The following is a 17,604-nucleotide window of genomic DNA, read 5'->3' on the forward strand; positions in this document are numbered from 1 at the left end:
TTGCTATCTTCAGGTGTTTCTTCCTCGGTTACAGTGAATGTAGTTATCGGGGCTTCGCCGTCCTTTTCTACTGTCGTTATTTCTGTTACTTCCTCTTTCGGTCCTTGTTTCTTCTTGATTACCCGTTTCGTTGTTTTGACCTTTTTAACATCGCCTGTTTCAGTTTTAACTTGCGTGACCGTGACAGATTCTGGAGCTTCTTCGATTGTTGTAGCCTTTTGAGGTTCGATGTTTTGTGTGAAGTCTGTTGTGTTTTCATCATATTCTGTTTCAGTGGTGTGTATTGTGACGATTGGTTGTTGGTCATCGTATGTTTCTGTGGTGAGTACTGTGGTTTCTACCTTCGGACCTACTTTCTTTTTGATAGTGCGCTTAGTAGTGATTTTGTGTTTAGTCTTACCATTAGGAGATTGGATATCTTCAACCGTTGATTCTTCCGGCAGCTCGACTATTTCGACCGACTTGATCTCTTCAGGGATTTCTTTCTCAGTTACAGTGAATGTAGTAATTGGGGCTTCCCCGTCCTTTTCTACTGTTGTTATTTCTGTTACTTCCTCTTTCGGTCCTTGTTTCTTCTTGATTACCCGTTTCGTTGTTTTGACCTTTTTAACATCGCCTGTTTCAGTTTTAACTTGCGTGACGGTTACAGTTTCAGGAGCTTCTTCGATTGTTGTAGCCTTTTGAGGTTCGATTGTGTGTTTAAAGTCAGTTGTGTCTTCATCAGATACAGTTTCAGTTGTGTGTACTGTGACGATTGGTTGTTGGTCATCGTGTGTTTCTGTGGTGAGTACTGTGGTTTCTACCTTTGGACCTACCTTCTTTTTGATAGTGCGCTTAGTAGTGATTTTGCGTTTCGTCTTACCGTCTGGAGATTTAATGTCTTCAACCGTCGATTCTTCTGGGAGCTCGACTATTTCGACCGGCTTGATATCTTCAGGTGTTTCTTCCTCGGTTACAGTGAATGTAGTTATCGGGGCTTCGCCGTCCTTTTCTACTGTCGTTATTTCTGTTACTTCCTCTTTCGGTCCTTGTTTCTTCTTGATTACCCGTTTCGTTGTTTTGACTTTTTTTACATCGCCTGTTTCAGTTTTAACTTGCGTGACCGTGACAGATTCTGGAGCTTCTTCGATTGTAGCCTTTTGAGGTTCGATGTTTTGTGTGAAGTCTGTTGTGTTTTCATCATATTCTGTTTCAGTGGTGTGTACTGTGACGATTGGTTGTTGGTCATCGCGTGTTTCTGTGGTGAGTACTGTGGTTTCTACCTTTGGACCTACCTTCTTTTTGATAGTGCGCTTAGTAGTGATTTTTCGTTTCGTCTTACCGTCTGGAGATTTAATGTCTTCAACCGTCGATTCTTCCGGCAGCTCGACTATTTTGACCGGCGTGACCTCTTCAGGGATTTCCTCCTCAGTTACAGTGAATGTAGTAATTGGGGCTTCGCCGTCTTTTTCTACTGTGGTTATTTCTGTTACTTCTTCCTTCGGTCCTTGCTTCTTCCTGATTAACCGTTTCGTTGTTTTGACCTTTTTAACATCGCCTGTTTCAGTTTTAACTTGCGTGACGGTGACAGTTTCAGGAGCTTCTTCGATTATTGTAGCCTTTTGAGGTTCGATTGTGTGTTTAAAGTCAGTTGTGTCTTCATCAGATACAGTTTCAGTTGTGTGTACTGTGACGATTGGTTGTTGGTCATCGTGTGTTTCTGTGGTGAGTACTGTGGTTTCTACCTTCGGACCTACCTTCTTTTTGATAGTGCGCTTAGTAGTGATTTTGCGTTTCGTCTTACCGTCTGGAGATTTGATGTCTTCAACCGTCTTTTCTTCCGGCAGCTCGACAATTTCAACCGGCTTGATCTCTTCGGGGATATCTTCCTCAGTTACAGTGAATGTAGTAATTGGGGCTTCCCCGTCCTTTTCTACTGTTGTTATTTCTGTTACTTCCTCTTTCGGTCCTTGTTTCTTCTTGATTACCCGTTTCGTTGTTTTGACCTTTTTAACATCGCCTGTTTCAGTTTTAACTTGCGTGACGGTTACAGTTTCAGGAGCTTCTTCGATTGTTGTAGCCTTTTGAGGTTCGATTGTGTGTTTAAAGTCAGTTGTGTCTTCATCAGATACAGTTTCAGTTGTGTGTACTGTGACGATTGGTTGTTGGTCATCGTGTGTTTCTGTGGTGAGTACTGTGGTTTCTACCTTTGGACCTACCTTCTTTTTGATAGTGCGCTTAGTAGTGATTTTGCGTTTCGTCTTACCGTCTGGAGATTTTATGTCTTCAACCGTCGATTCTTCTGGGAGCTCGACTATTTCGACCGGCTTGATATCTTCAGGTGTTTCTTCCTCGGTTACAGTGAATGTAGTTATCGGGGCTTCGCCGTCCTTTTCTACTGTCGTTATTTCTGTTACTTCCTCTTTCGGTCCTTGTTTCTTCTTGATTACCCGTTTCGTTGTTTTGACTTTTTTAACATCGCCTGTTTCAGTTTTAACTTGCGTGACCGTGACAGATTCTGGAGCTTCTTCGATTGTAGCCTTTCGAGGTTCGATGTTTTGTGTGAAGTCTGTTGTGTTTTCATCATATTCTGTTTCAGTGGTGTGTACTGTGACGATTGGTTGTTGGTCATCGCGTGTTTCTGTGGTGAGTACTGTGGTTTCTACCTTTGGACCTACCTTCTTTTTGATAGTGCGCTTAGTAGTGATTTTTCGTTTCGTCTTACCGTCTGGAGATTTAATGTCTTCAACCGTCGATTCTTCCGGCAGCTCGACTATTTCGACCGGCGTGACCTCTTCAGGGATTTCCTCCTCAGTTACAGTGAATGTAGTAATTGGGGCTTCGCCGTCTTTTTCTACTGTGGTTATTTCTGTTACTTCTTCCTTCGGTCCTTGCTTCTTCCTGATTAACCGTTTCGTTGTTTTGACCTTTTTAACATCGCCTGTTTCAGTTTTAACTTGCGTGACGGTGACAGTTTCAGGAGCTTCTTCGATTATTGTAGCCTTTTGAGGTTCGATTGTGTGTTTAAAGTCAGTTGTGTCTTCATCAGATACAGTTTCAGTTGTGTGTACTGTGACGATTGGTTGTTGGTCATCGTGTGTTTCTGTGGTGAGTACTGTGGTTTCTACCTTCGGACCTACCTTCTTTTTGATAGTGCGCTTAGTAGTGATTTTGCGTTTCGTCTTACCGTCTGGAGATTTGATGTCTTCAACCGTCTTTTCTTCCGGCAGCTCGACAATTTCAACCGGCTTGATCTCTTCGGGGATATCTTCCTCAGTTACAGTGAATGTAGTAATTGGTGCTTCCCCGTCCTTTTCTACTGTTGTTATTTCTGTTACTTCCTCTTTCGGTCCTTGTTTCTTCTTGATTACCCGTTTCGTTGTTTTGACCTTTTTAACATCGCCTGTTTCAGTTTTAACTTGCGTGACGGTTACAGTTTCAGGAGCTTCTTCGATTGTTGTAGCCTTTTGAGGTTCGATTGTGTGTTTAAAGTCAGTTGTGTCTTCATCAGATACAGTTTCAGTTGTGTGTACTGTGACGATTGGTTGTTGGTCATCGTGTGTTTCTGTGGTGAGTACTGTGGTTTCTACCTTTGGACCTACCTTCTTTTTGATAGTGCGCTTAGTAGTGATTTTGCGTTTCGTCTTACCGTCTGGAGATTTTATGTCTTCAACCGTCGATTCTTCTGGGAGCTCGACTATTTCGATCGGCTTGATATCTTCAGGTGTTTCTTCCTCGGTTACAGTGAATGTAGTTATCGGGGCTTCGCCGTCCTTTTCTACTGTCGTTATTTCTGTTACTTCTTCCTTCGGTCCTTGCTTCTTCTTGATTACCCGTTTCGTAGTTTTGACCTTTTTAATATCGCCTGTTTCAGTTTTAACTTGCGTGACGGTTACAGTTTCAGGAGCTTCTTCGATTGTTTTACCCTTTTGAGGTTCGATTGTGTGTTTAAAGTCAGTTGTGTCTTCATCAGATACAGTTTCAGTTGTGTGTACTGTGACGATTGGTTGTTGGTCATCGTGTGTTTCTGTGGTGAGTACTGTGGTTTCTACCTTCGGACCTACCTTCTTTATGATAGCGCGCTTAGTAGTGTTTCTGCGTTTCGTCTTACCGTCTGGAGATTTGATGTCTTCAACCGTCGATTCTTCCGGCAGCTCGACTATTTCGACCGGCTTGATCTCTTCAGGGATTTCTTCCTCAGTTACAGTGAATGTAGTTATCGGGGCTTCGCCGTCTTTTTTTACTGTGGTTATTTCTGTTACTTCTTCCTTCGATCCTTGCTTCTTCTTGATTACCCGTTTTGTTGTTTTCACCTTTTTAACATCGCCTGTTTCAGTTTTAACTTGCGTGACGGTTACAGTTTCAGGAGCTTCTTCGATTATTGTAGCCTTTTGAGGTTCGATTGTGTGTTTAAAGTCAGTTGTGTCTTCATCAGATACAGTTTCAGTTGTGTGTACTGTGACTATTGGTTGTTGGTCATCGTGTGTTTCTGTGGTGAGTACTGTGGTTTCTACCTTCGGACCTACCTTCTTTTTGATAGTGCGCTTAGTAGTGATTTTGCGTTTCGTCTTACCGTCTGGAGATTTGATGACTTCAACCGTCGTTTCTTCCGGCAGCTCGACTATTTCGACCGGCTTGATGTCTTCAGGGATTTCTTCCTCAGATACAGTGAATGTCGTAATAGGGGCTTCCCCGTCCTTTTCTACTGTTGTTATTTCTGTAACTTCTGCTTTCGGTCCTTGTTTCTTCTTGATTACCCGTTTTGTTGTTTTGACCTTTTTAACATCGCCTGTTTCAGTTTTTACTTGCGTGACCGTGACAGATTCTGGAGCTTCTTCGATTGTTGTAGCCTTTTGAGGTTCGATGTTTTGTGTGAAGTCTGTTGTGTTTTCATCATATTCTGTTTCAGTGGTATGTACTGTGATGATTGGTTGTTGGTCATCGTGCGTTTCTGTGGTGAGTACTGTGGTTTCTACCTTCGGCCCTACCTTCCTTTTGATAGTGCGTTTTGTAGTGACTTTGCGTTTAGTCTTACCGTCAGGAGATTGGATATCTTCAACCGTCGATTCTTCTGGCAATTCGACTATTTCGACCGGCTTGATCTCTTCAGGGATATCTTCCTCAGTTACAGAGAAAGTTTTCATCGGGGCTTCGCCGTCCTTTTCTACTGTTGTTATTTCTGTAATTTCCGCTTTCGGTCCTTGCTTCTTCTTGATAACCCGTTTCGTTGTTTTGACCTTTTTGACATCGCCTGTTTCAGTTTTAACTTGCGTGACGGTTACAGTTTCAGGAGCTTCTTCGATTGTTGAAGCCTTTTGAGGTTCGATTGTGTGTTTAAAGTCAGTTGTGTCTTCATCAGATACAGTTTCAGTTGTGTGTACTGTGACGATTGGTTGCTGGTCATCGTGCGTTTCTGTGGTGAGTACTGTGGTTTCTACCTTCGGCCCTACCTTCTTTTTGATAGTGCGCTTGGTAGTGATTTTGCGTTTTGTCTTACCATCAGGAGATTGGATATCTTCAACCGTTGATTCTTCCGGTAGCTCGACTATTTGGACCGGCTTGATCTCATCAGATATTTCTTCCTCAGTTACAGTGAATGTAGTGATCGGGGCTTCGCCGTCTTTTTCTACTGTCGTTATTTCTGTTACTTCTTCCTTCGGTCCTTGCTTCTTCTTGATTACCCGTTTCGTTGTTTTGACCTTTTTAATATCGCCTGTTTCAGTTTTAACTTGCGTGACGGTTACAGTTTCAGGAGCTTCTTCGATTGTTGTAGCCTTTTGAGGTTCGATTGTGTGTTTAAAGTCAGTTGTGTCTTCATCAGATACAGTTTCAGTTGTGTGTACTGTGACGATTGGTTGTTGGTCATCATGCATTTCTGTGGTGAGTACTGTGGTTTCTACCTTCGGCCCTACCTTCTTTTTGATAGTGCGTTTTGTAGTGACTTTGCGTTTAGTCTTACCGTCAGGAGATTGGATATCTTCAACCGTCGATTCTTCTGGCAGCTCGACTATTTCGACCGGCTTGATCTTTTCAGGGATTTCTTCCTCAGTTACAGTGAATGTAGTAATCGGGGCTTCGCCGTCTTTTTCTACTGTCGTTATTTCTGTTACTTCTTCCTTCGGTCCTTGCTTCTTCTTGATTACCCGTTTCGTTGTTTTGACCTTTTTGACATCGCCTGTTTCAGTTTTAACTTGCGTGACGGTTACAGTTTCAGGAGTTTCTTCGATTGTTGTAGCCTTTTGAGGTTCGATTGTGTGTTTAAAGTCAGTTGTGTCTTCATCAGATATAGTTTCAGTAGTGTGTACTGTGACGATTGGTTGTTGGTCATCGTGCGTTTCTGTGGTGAGTACTGTGGTTTCTACCTTCGGACCTACCTTTTTTTTGATAGTGCGCTTAGTAGTGATTTTGCGTTTTGTCTTACCATCAGGAGATTGGATATCTTCAACCGTTGATTCTTCCGGCAGCTCGACTATGTCGACCGGCTTGATCTCTTCAGGGATTTCTTCCTCAGTTACAGTGAATGTAGTAATCGGGGCTTCGCCGTCTTTTTCTACTGTCGTTATTTCTGTTACTTCTTCCTTCGGTCCTTGCTTCTTTTTGATTACTCGTTTCGTTGTTTTGACCTTTTTAACATCGCCTGTTTCAGTTTTAACTTGCGTGACCGTGACTGACTCTGGAGTTTCTTCGATTTTTGTAGCCTTTTGAGGTTCTATGTTTCGTGTGAAGTCTGTTGTGTCTTCATCAGATATAGTTTCACTAGTCTGTACTGTGACGTTTGGTTGTTGGTTGTCGTGCGTTTTTGTGGTGAGAACTGTGGTTTCTACCTTCGGACCTACCTTCTTTTTGATAGTGTGCTTAGTAGTGATTTTGCGTTTTGTCTCACCGTCTGGAGATTTGATGTCTTCAACCGTCGATTCTTCCGGTAGCTCGACTATTTCGACCGGCTTGATATCTTCAGGGATTTCTTCCTCTGTTACAGTGAAAGTTGTAATTGGGGCTTCTCCGTCCTTCTCTACTGTACTTATTTCTGTAACTTCTTCTTTCGTTTCTTTTTTCTTCTTGATTACCCGTTTCGTTGTTTTGACTTTTTTAATATCGCCTGTTTCAGTTTTAACCTGCGTGACTGTTATAGTCTCTGGAGCTTCTTCCATTGTTGTAGCGTTTTGAGGTTCGATGTTTGGTGTAAAGTCTGTTGTGTCTTCATCAGAGACAGTTTCAGTAGTTTGTACTGTGACGATTGGTTGTTGGTCATCGTGCGTTTCTGTGGTGAGTACTGCGGTTTCTACTTTTGGACCTACCTTCTTTTTGATAGTTCGTTTTGTAGTGACTTTGCGTTTAGTCTTACCGTCAGGGGATTGGATGTCTTCCACCGTCGATTCTTCCGGGAGCTCGACTATTTCGACTGGCTTGATCTCTTCAGGGATTTCTTCCTCAGTTACAGTGAATGTTGTAATCGGGGCTTCCCCGTCCTTTTCTACTGTCGTTATTTCTGTTACTTCTTCTTTCGGTCCTTTTTTCTTCTTGATTACCCGTTTCGTAGTTTTGACCTTTTTAATATCGCCTGTTTCAGTCTTTACTTGCGTGACTGTTATAGTCTCTGGAGCTTCTTCGATTGTCGTAGCCTTTTGCGGTTGGATTGTTTGTATAAAGTCAGTTTTGTCTTCATCAGAAACAGTTTCAGTAGTATGTACTGTGACGATTGGTTGTTGGTCATCGTGTGATTCTGTGGTGAGTACTGTGGTTTCTACCTTCGGACCTACCTTCTTTTTGATAGTGCGCTTTGTAGTGACTTTGCGTTTAGTCTTACCGTCAGGAGATTGGATGTCTTCCACCGTCGATTCTTCTGGGAGCTCGACTATTTCGACCGGCTTTATCTCTTCAGGGGCTTCGTCTTCTGTTACATTGAATGTTGTAATCGGGGCTTCTCCGTCCTTTTCTACTGTTGTAATCTCTGTTACTTCCTCTTTTGGTCCTTGTTTCTTCTTGATGACCCGCTTGGTTGTTTTGACTTTTTTTACCTCGCCTGTTTCAGTTTTGACTTGCGTGACCGTGACCGATTCTGGAGCTTCTTCGATTGTTGTAGCCTTCTGAGGTTCGGTCTTTTGTATAATGTCTGCTATGTCTTCCTCAGATACATTTTCAGTGATTTGTACTGTGACGATTGGTTGTTGGTCATCGAGCGTTTCTGTGGTGAGTACTGTGGTTTCTACCTTCGGCCCTACCTTCTTTTTGATAGTGCGTTTTGTAGTTACTTTTCGTTTTCTCTTACCGTCAGGAGATTGGATATCTTCCACCGTCGATTCTTCTGGTAGCTCGACTATTTCGACCGGCTTGATCTCTTCATGGGCGTCTTCTTCCGTTACATTGAATGTAGTAACTGGGGCTTCACCGTCCTTTTCTACTGTCGTTATTTCTGTTACTTCCTCTTTTGGTCCTCGTGTTTTCTTGATGATCCGCTTCGTTGTTTTGACTTTTTTTACCTCACCTGTTTCAGTTTTGACTTGCGTGACCGTGACAGTTTCTGGAGCTTCTTCCATTGTTGTAGCCTTTTGCGGTTCGATGTTTTGTGTAAAGTCTGTTGTGTCTTCATCAGATACAGTTTCAGTAGTTTGTACTGTGACGATTGGTTGTTGGTCATCGTGCGTTTCTGTGGTGAGTACTGTAGTTTCTACCTTCGGCCCTACCTTCTTTTTGATAGTGCGTTTTGTAGTGACTTTGCGTTTAGTCTTACCGTCAGGAGATTGGATGTCTTCCACCGTCGATTCTTCTGGGAGCTCGACTATTTCAACCGGCTTGATCTCTTCAGGGGCTTCTTCTTCCGTTACATTAAATGTTGTAATCGGGGATTCTCCGTCTTTTTCTACTGTTGTAATTTCTGTTACTTCTTCTTTCTGTCCTTGTTTCTTTTTAATGACCCGCTTTGTTGTTTTGACTTTTTTTACTTCGCCTGTTTCAGTTTTGACTTGCGTGACCGTGAAAGATTCTGGAGCTTCCTCGATTGTTGTAGCCTTTTGAGATTCAGTTTTTTGTGTAAAGTCAGTTGTGTCTTCATCAGATACAGTTTCAGTAGTTTGTACTGTGAGGATTGGTTGTTGGTCATCTTGCGTTTCTGTGGTGAGTACTGTGGTTTCTACCTTCGGACCTACCTTCTTTTTGATAGTGCGTTTTGTAGTGACTTTGCGTTTAGTCTTACCGTCAGGAGATTGGATGTCTTCCACCGTCGATTCTTCTGGCAGCTCGACTATTTCGACCGGCTTGATTTCTTCAGGGGCTTCTTCTTCCGTTACATTGAATGTTGTAATCGGGGCTTCTCCGTCCTTTTCTACTATTGTAATTTCTGTTACTTCCTCTTTCTGTCCTCGTTTCTTCTTGATGAGCCGCTTTGTTGTTTTGACTTTTTTTACCTCGCCTGTTTCAGTTTTGACTTGCGTGACCGTGACCGATTCTGGAGCTTCTTCGATTGTTGTAGCCTTCTGAGGTTCGGTCTTTTGTATAATTTCTGTTATGTCTTCATCAGATACATTTTCAGTGATTTGTACTGTGACGATTGGTTGTTGGTCATCGTGCGTTTCTGTGGTGAGTACTGTGGTTTCTACCTTCGGCCCTACCTTCTTTTTGATAGTGCGTTTTGTAGTGACTTTGTGTTTAGTCTTACCGTCAGGAGATTGAATGTCTTCCACCGTCGATTCTTCTGGGAGCTCTACTATTTCGACTGGCATTATTTCTTCAGGGGTTTCTTCCTCGGTTACAATAATCGGTGTTTCATCTTTTTCTTCTGTAGTTATTTCTGTTACTTCTTCTTTTCCACTTTGTTTCTTCTTGATAACTCGCTTTGTAGTTTTTATTTTTTTAATGTCTCCTGTTTCAGTTGTGACTTGTGTTACTGTTACGGTTTCTGGGATTTCTTCTATTGTTATAGCTTTTTGAGGTTTTATCGTATGCACAAAGTCCGTTGTGTCTTGTTCAAATAGAGTTTCTTGCTCAGTGACTATAGGTGTTTGTTCATTTTCTTTTTCTGTACTGATTTCTATTCTAGTATCTTTATGTTTTAAGCGCTTGTTGATTTTTTTACGCTGATTTTTTATTTTTATGGGTTCATTCTCATCTGTTGATATTTCTTGTACTAATTCTTCAATTTCAACGTTCACACTTTGTTTTGGTATTGTAAAATGATCGTCTGGCATGACAATCGTTCCTTTGTTACTGTCGTCATATATCTGATTTGTATCGCTTTCGTATTCTTCTATGTCCACGTTGTGATTTTTAGTCTTATCTACATTTATGCGCCGATTATCGTCGTCTAAGCTTTCCTCTATTACAACATTACTTTCATTTGTTTCTTTTTTCTTTATTATTGTCCTTTTCGTTTTGACTTGAATGGGTTCGCCTCCTTCAGTAGATTTTTTGAATGTTGTTATTATTTCTTCTGTTTCTTCTGCATCTGATGATTTTGTCGAAAGTAAATCTTGTTGTGTAGTTTCGGTTTGTGTGCATTCTGTAATTGTAGAATAGAATAATATTTTGATATCGTAAGAATTTTGAATGTGTTTATTATGGTCAATGTTTATGTACATTACTACAAAATAAGAATCGACAGGGTATTTTACGGACGCATAAATAATGTTATAGTTTTATATGCATCGATGTTTGTTATACTTTCACTCAAAAACATATGGACCGTGTTTTAGAAAATATATCGCAACGAAATAAACAAATATAGTTTGTTTATGTAGCAGTCACAGTGTTCTAAAATAATTGGTTTGTGTTTATAAGTATATATTCACTCACGAGCAATGAAATAGTTAAGTGACATACTGATCGTCAATGGCTGGTGGAACTATTTCATTGCTGGTGAGTGTATAAAAATACACTAACGTGCAAAGAAACAGTTCCACTGTCGAAATTCAGACACCAAATGACCCCAATTTTTTAAGAATCAATAGGATATTTGAACAAAATATTGACGTTTTTAGTTGGTAAAATTTCAATGGTTGTTTCCGTAACATTTTTTTCTTGCGCTACTGGTACTGGTAATATTCTGATGCACCGTTAAACGTACAAAAATATTGCAATATTCACCATAAGGGTATTTTTTTTCGTTAAAGAGTAATTAGGTGTTTTTTTCACTGAAACTTTTTCATTGCCCGTGATATTATATATGTGTATGTGTATATTTATATATACATATACACATTACGTTGAAAAAATGTTATTAAATGCTAGCTTTAAACTTACCTAACAATGAAGGTTGCTGCAGCTTTACTGCAATGTCTCTTTCATCAGTAAATGTTACATTACTTTGAGCAAAACGTGTAAATGTCTTACTGTATGGTATGGTTTGCTCATTTACAAAATCATCAGTGACTTCCACTCCTTTTTCTAGAGTTATGACATTAGTAATGGTTTGTTGTTGTGGTGATACAATTTCCAAATTGCTTTCACGTTGGAAGATCAAATTATCTGTAATGATGAGTGGTTGAGCTTCTGTAGATGTAACATTCGATGTTTTTTCTACCGTTGAATCTGTGCCAAATGAGTCAAGGTATGTTTCTGTTATGTTTTCCGTGCATTGTAAGTGTGTAAATGGTTTGATTGTTGTAAATGCTTTGACGTGTTTACCTTTCTCTGTTTCTAAGTTTTCTTCTGATTGTTCATGAGTCACTTCAAGTACACTTAAACATTCATTTAAATTCACTAAGACATCAGCATTTTTATAGTCAGTGGGTTCTGAAATACAACTATCGATGGTGGATTCGTGTACTAATATGTCTGTTTGACTGAGAGGTAAAATTTCAATGGTTGTTTCCGTAACATTTTTTTCTTGCGCTACCTTATTCTCAAAACTAGAAATATTATAATCCAAAACGATTTCAGATTGCTCTATTGGTTTCATTTCTTTTATGTTCGCATTAGCATTTTGAGTTTTAGCTTGTTCACTTGGCATATTTTGTAATATTTCTTGTGTTATGTTTTCCGTGACATCGTATGTTTGGTGTAATATAACATCTACAGCAGCATTTGATACGTTAGGACTAGACTTTATCGTCAGGTCTGTGACTTGTTGGAATATTTCTGGTTTAATGTTAATTATTTCATCTAAGAGCGTGTGCTTCTCTTCAGCTATTTCATTTTTGGGTGTCTTATTTATGCTGAACTCTTTATTTTTCTCCTCAGTAACAATTTTAGTAACTTGTATTGACATCATTTCCTGTAAACTTTCTTCAGCTTTGGTTGTTATTCCTTCTTTAACTTCTAAGTTGTCTGTAGTCTCTTGGATTATATTCTCAGAGGTTGTGTAATTTTTACTAAGTTCTATTTGACTCGTGGCTGTACTATTATCAGGTGCAAATTTTACTGAAATATCGGCACTTGTTTCGAATAAATGCGGTTGTGAATTAAGGATTCCCTGTTCTAGTAAATGAGACTGTATTGCCCTTTGGTCTTGTAAGAGATCTTTTGATAGAGGTTCGGGAATTTCTTCTAATAAAACCTCATAATTTTCAACTGAATCTAATTCTATAAAATCAGGATTTGCTGTATGTGTTACACTAGATTTAGTATCAATTTGTTTAGTTTCTTCATGCGCAATATTTTCTGTAGTTTGGTATGTTTTAAGAAGTTCATAGTCAATATTTGCTTCACGTGATTGCGCATTTTTTAGATCGACTATATTTCCTACTGATTCGTACACATTTGGTTCTATGTTTCTTACTTCTTGTAGCACAGATTGGCTTTCTTTTGCAATGTTAGTTATTTGTGGTTCGGTAAATGCTATTTCCTTTTCCGTTGCAAATATTTCGCTAGTAGTAACATGTTCCGTTGTTTGAACAGAAATATTTTCATTGCAAGATTTTGGTATTTCTGTGTAAAGTTGAATATCGGAGACTTTTTCTTTAGTTATGACACCAGTTACTGTTAAGTGTTGTTGGGGCTCGACAGAAATTGATATGTGTGATGGTTTCATTTGAATATTACTGGGAATATCAACTTCTGATTCTTTTAATAAAACTTCTTGTACTTGAATTGGTGATTTTGCTTCTATGATCACTTGTGAATACCTTTCCTTTTCTTTTAATATCTGTTCAATTGGAGTTTCACTTTCCGTACTTTCAGTTTCGGTGATAGTTATGTGATGAGCGGAATCAGTAAATGGATGAGTATTTTCCACTTTATGAAGGGGTTCACTTTTGAGATTGGTTTCTTCTTCATATACTACTGTTTCTTCAATATTAACGTGTTTTCCAACTTCTAAATTTACAGGTAAGTTAATCATTTTTGTTTTTTCTTTTAGTAATAGCTTTTCTGGTTGATCTTCAGCATTTATTATTTCAATATTCAAAGCATTCTGTGTTTCTATGGAAAATTCTTTGATGTTTTGTTGAGGATGAGTGGTTTTACCTAAATGGTTTTCTTTTTCAGTAACTTGCCATTCTTCCACGTGAACATGTTGGTAAGGTTGATAGTTGAGAGTAGACATAGCACTTTTTTCGCTTATAGGAATAATTATTTCTTTTTCACTTTCTGAAACTATAATTTCAGTAGTATCGTAGTAATTATGTGCATCAATAACTTCAATTGGTTTGTCTGTTGGTTTCGATTTCGTTGGTTTGAGAAGGTTTTCACATTCAGATGTAACTATTTCTGTAACATGTATCGATTTTTGTGGCTGTACATTGCTTTTGGTGTAAAATTTAGTGGTTTGCTCTTCTAAGAATGTGTCTTCTTTTTCACCCAAAAATGGTTCTAGGCTCTGGAAAGCCTCCAAAGCTTCTCCATGAGTAACAACAACATTTTTTGTTTGTTGACTTATAACATTAACGTTCTCACTTACTTGGTTTGAAATAACTTCTGTGTTTATTACTGACTGTTGTTCATTAAATGATGTTTGTGCAGTAGCTACTTTGGTGATTTGTTGATAGAAATCCTTTTCATTTTCCAATATTTGATCTTCCCTGATTTGCGTAGCAGATGTTTCCTCAAATAATTGCTTCACATCTTTACAAATATTTTTCGGGGATGGTATAAGTTCTGATTCTTTTTCGTTACATAAAATTTCAGTGCCTATAATATGAGTTTGTATTTGATCTTGAATTTGTAATGCCTGTTTTATTTTAGTAGATTCCTGATGTAATTTGTCTGCATTGGTGGTGGTCAATATTTCAGTGTCAATAGTGCTGTGATGTGGTACAAAAGATATAGATGCATCTTTCAATGTCATTTGTATTTCAAAGTCAGAGTTTCTCCCTTGGTCGAAAGTTTCAATCTGTGATGTTATTAAAGCTTGTGTTTCTGTTATATCGGGTTTAATATTCGCCTTTGGAATTATTTTACTATTAAACGTGTTTTCTTTCTCTTCTGGGATTGTTTCTGTTTGTTCTAATGTATGTAATTCGATTGGAGTTATAGTCGATGTTTCTTTTTTATTAATTTCTGGTGTAATTGCATTTAAAGAATCAGTTAGTATAATTTCCTCAGTGTTGGCTATTTTGCCGTAAATTTCATCTACTTTTACGTTAGCAGTTTGGTGAGATGAGTTAAACGTTTCTATTTCCTTAGATTTTTCAGATTGAGAAGTTGTTTCAGATATCTCAATACTATGATGTTCTCCTATCGTGAAATGAGCTGACTGTTTTACTGGTGTTATATGATTAGGTATCATAGTTTCGCTTTCAATAATGAAATTTTCATTATATTTAGGAGCTTGCAGAGCAGAAAGTGTGACTTCTGGATGTATTTGATGATTTAGTTCTATAGTTTTAAAATTACCTTCTGAAGTGTGGGTGATGGTTTCTTCTTGGCTGATGGCTTCCTTCAATATTGAAGACTCTTTTGCTGTGGCGTAAATAGTATCGTCTGGTCTAGTAAAAGATTCAGCATTTAATTCTGAGCTGTTTTCGTCTACAATAATGCCTTGAAGCTGATCAAATTTAAGTTTAGCATTCAATGTTGTCGGTAATTTTGAGTCAAGGTCACTTTCTTTCTCACTCAAGTTAGTATCGGTTACAATTACTTCCTTAAATAGCAAGTTCTCAACAGTGGCTTTCTTCATAAGAGTTTCAGAATCCGTATCTTTGGTATAACCCAAACATCCTTGTGTTAATATCTCTGTGGAAAGTGCAACAAGCTTGCTAGTGATGTCTGCTGTTGCTGTATAGTTTTCTAAAATGGGTTTACTTTCGTATTCCTGTTCTTTTTCATTTTGGATTACTTCAGTTACATTAAGTGCTTCGCTTGTAGAAATGATATCAAAAGTAAGGTTCTTTGTATCAGGTTGTAATGTTTGATCTAACTCTTTTTGACTGTCCATTATTTCATTATGAGAAATTTGTATAGATTTCATAAGTTCGGTAGTAGTTTGGGCTTCTTCTGACTGTGGCATATTAGCAAGCAATTCACCAACCGTATCCCTTGTTTTTACTTCAGACGTAATGGCAATTTTATGATCTACATTTAATTCGATTTTTGCAAACTTAGCCGACTCTGGCAGTTTTGTGGTTAAATCATTTTCTGATAGATTTGTAGTTATTTCAGTAATGTTTAAACTTTCATTGTTTATAAAGGTCGGTGTTATTTTTTGGACATTTGTTTCCTTTTCTTGAAAACTTCCTAGCTGCTCTTGAATTGTAGTCTGTTGTACGGTCAACTCTTTGTGGGTTTCTTGTTGTTTAGTAGCTATTTCGAAATTTTGTGGTAGTGTATTAAGAAAAGCTATTTGATCAGCAGTAGTTACTTCCTCTCCCATCGGTATTTTCAATTGGTGAGTTGGAGTAGACGTAATAAACATTGGCTCTGTATGTTTTTCAATACTTAAAACATGTTCGTTTTCTGATGATTGAACTTGCGATACAGATAGTGGCAGGTTAGGTATAAGAGACTTCGTAACATTTTCTGGTTTCCAAGGTGTGTCTAGAGATACCTTTTCTTGTTCATGGACCATAGGTAATGTTATTATTTTAGCATTCTCTGTAGATATAATTTCTACTGCTGATTCCTCTGTGACTTTGCCTGGAAGCTGCAAAACTGAAGCTGAAGTCAGGTGTGTAACTTCTGAAGTGACTAAAGGCTCAACTCCTTTAACATCAAGTTTAGCCATTGCTATGACTTTGTGATCTTTTATAGTTAGCTCTCGTTCAGATTCATTAAGTTGTACTTCTTCAGTTATATTTTTATCCAGTGCATCCATAGAAACTTCAACTTTAGAGTAATTGGCTCGTTTTGTTTCTTTCAAATCACTTTCTGATTCATTCACATTAGTTTCGGTATTAACGCTATGCTGATATTCATTCAAAGAAATACTAGCATGTTTTTCTTGTGCTTTCTGAGTTACAAGATCGATTTCATTGATCTGAGACGTCGTAATTGAATTGTTTAAGCCTGAAAATAAAAGCATATCCGAAGAAGCTGTAAAAGTGGTATTTTCTTTGAGAGGCAGATATTCTTCTTTATCATTTGTGCTTTCTAACGTTATTATTAAACTCTCCTTTGATGTAACATCTACAGAAGCTTCCTGTGTAGGTGGTAATTTTAAGGCTTGCAGATGCCCTTCTTTTTCTTGAACGTCATGCATTTCGGTAATTACTTGGTTCGCTACCAAAACTTCTTTCCTTGCTGTCTCGGTAGGAACAATAACTTCTGGATAGTATTTGCCCGATTCATCTTCTGGGACAACTTCACCTACTTGAATACTTTCGTGTAAATTAAAATTAAATTTTGGTTTCGTGCCTTTAATATCGGGCTTATCTTCGAAAATATCTTCTTTCTGTTCTTCATTTATTTCAGAAATGCTTAATTCTTCCAAAGGTGAAATAGAAATCGATGCCTTTGAAGTTGCTTTTTGTACATCTACAAGAGTCGATTCTTTATCTGATGTTATTTCTTGAACAATTCTAATTGCATCATTTAGTAGCAAAGAAGTTTTCGCTTTTTGAAACATTAATTCGTCTGATTTTAGATCCGTTGAGGTCGAATTTATGATAGTTTCTGATGTTATTATACTTTCTTTTGGTATAAACGACTCATTTGCTTTAATTTTGGAATTTGATGACTGTACATTATATGCATCAATTGTATCTGAAGCGTGAACTTCAGATATTTCCATTGATTTATGCCCTTTAATGGAAGGTTCTAGTCTAATAGATTTCGTGCAAACTTTTTTAAACGATTGTTCGGTTTCCCCTGCTACCGATGCTGTATTAATAAGGGCATAATTTGAATCAATTTTAACAATAGCTTTATCATCATGTTTTTGTTCGTTTTGTAAAAGTGAGACTTCGCTTGCGGGAATAATTTCTATTTTATTGTCAGATACATCAGTAGCCGTTGCACTAATGTAATCAAAGTTTTCCTTTTCCAACTGATCTGCTATATCCTCCTGTAGTACCTCCAAACTTTCTGTAGGTCTCAAAATTTCTGCAACATTTTCTGTTGTTATAATTTCACTTAGAATTTCTTTTTCGACCTTCGAACGTTTCTTAATTTGTGTTTCCAAACGATCTGAAATATTTTAAGAGAATTATTGATTTAAATAAAAGATAATCGAGTTAATAATACAAAAATTTTACAATAATGATTATGTAATATCAGTTTAATTTACTTACCTTCGTTGTTATTAAATCAAACACCAAA

The 17,604-nt window shown here is 38.1% G+C and overlaps 1 protein-coding gene and 1 long non-coding RNA gene across 16 annotated transcripts in view; one reads left to right on the top strand and one right to left on the bottom strand.

Moving 5' to 3' along the window:
- Positions 1 to 17,604, top strand: part of LOC119694786 — a 97,805-nt gene that overhangs the window by 22,929 nt on the left and 57,272 nt on the right. The gene's annotated exons all lie outside the window — the stretch shown is intronic.
- Positions 1 to 17,604, bottom strand: part of LOC105384109 (titin) — a 92,743-nt gene that overhangs the window by 21,457 nt on the left and 53,682 nt on the right. For 4 of the 15 annotated variants that reach the window (XM_048632392.1, XM_048632391.1, XM_048632390.1 and 1 more), the window contains 2 exons: positions 11,215 to 17,472; positions 1,137 to 10,474 (listed from right to left, as the gene is read on the bottom strand). In XM_048632392.1, the coding sequence (XP_048488349.1) occupies positions 1,137 to 10,474; positions 11,215 to 17,472 (15,596 nt within the window). Of the gene's footprint in view, positions 1 to 458; positions 10,475 to 11,214; positions 17,473 to 17,604 lie in introns of all 15 variants that reach the window. The other 11 variants (XM_048632393.1, XM_048632402.1, XM_048632401.1 and 8 more) reach the window with 11 other exon arrangements.

This window comes from Plutella xylostella, chromosome Z, assembly GCF_932276165.1.
Source record: "Plutella xylostella chromosome Z, ilPluXylo3.1, whole genome shotgun sequence".
Lineage (NCBI taxonomy): Eukaryota > Metazoa > Arthropoda > Insecta > Lepidoptera > Plutellidae > Plutella > Plutella xylostella.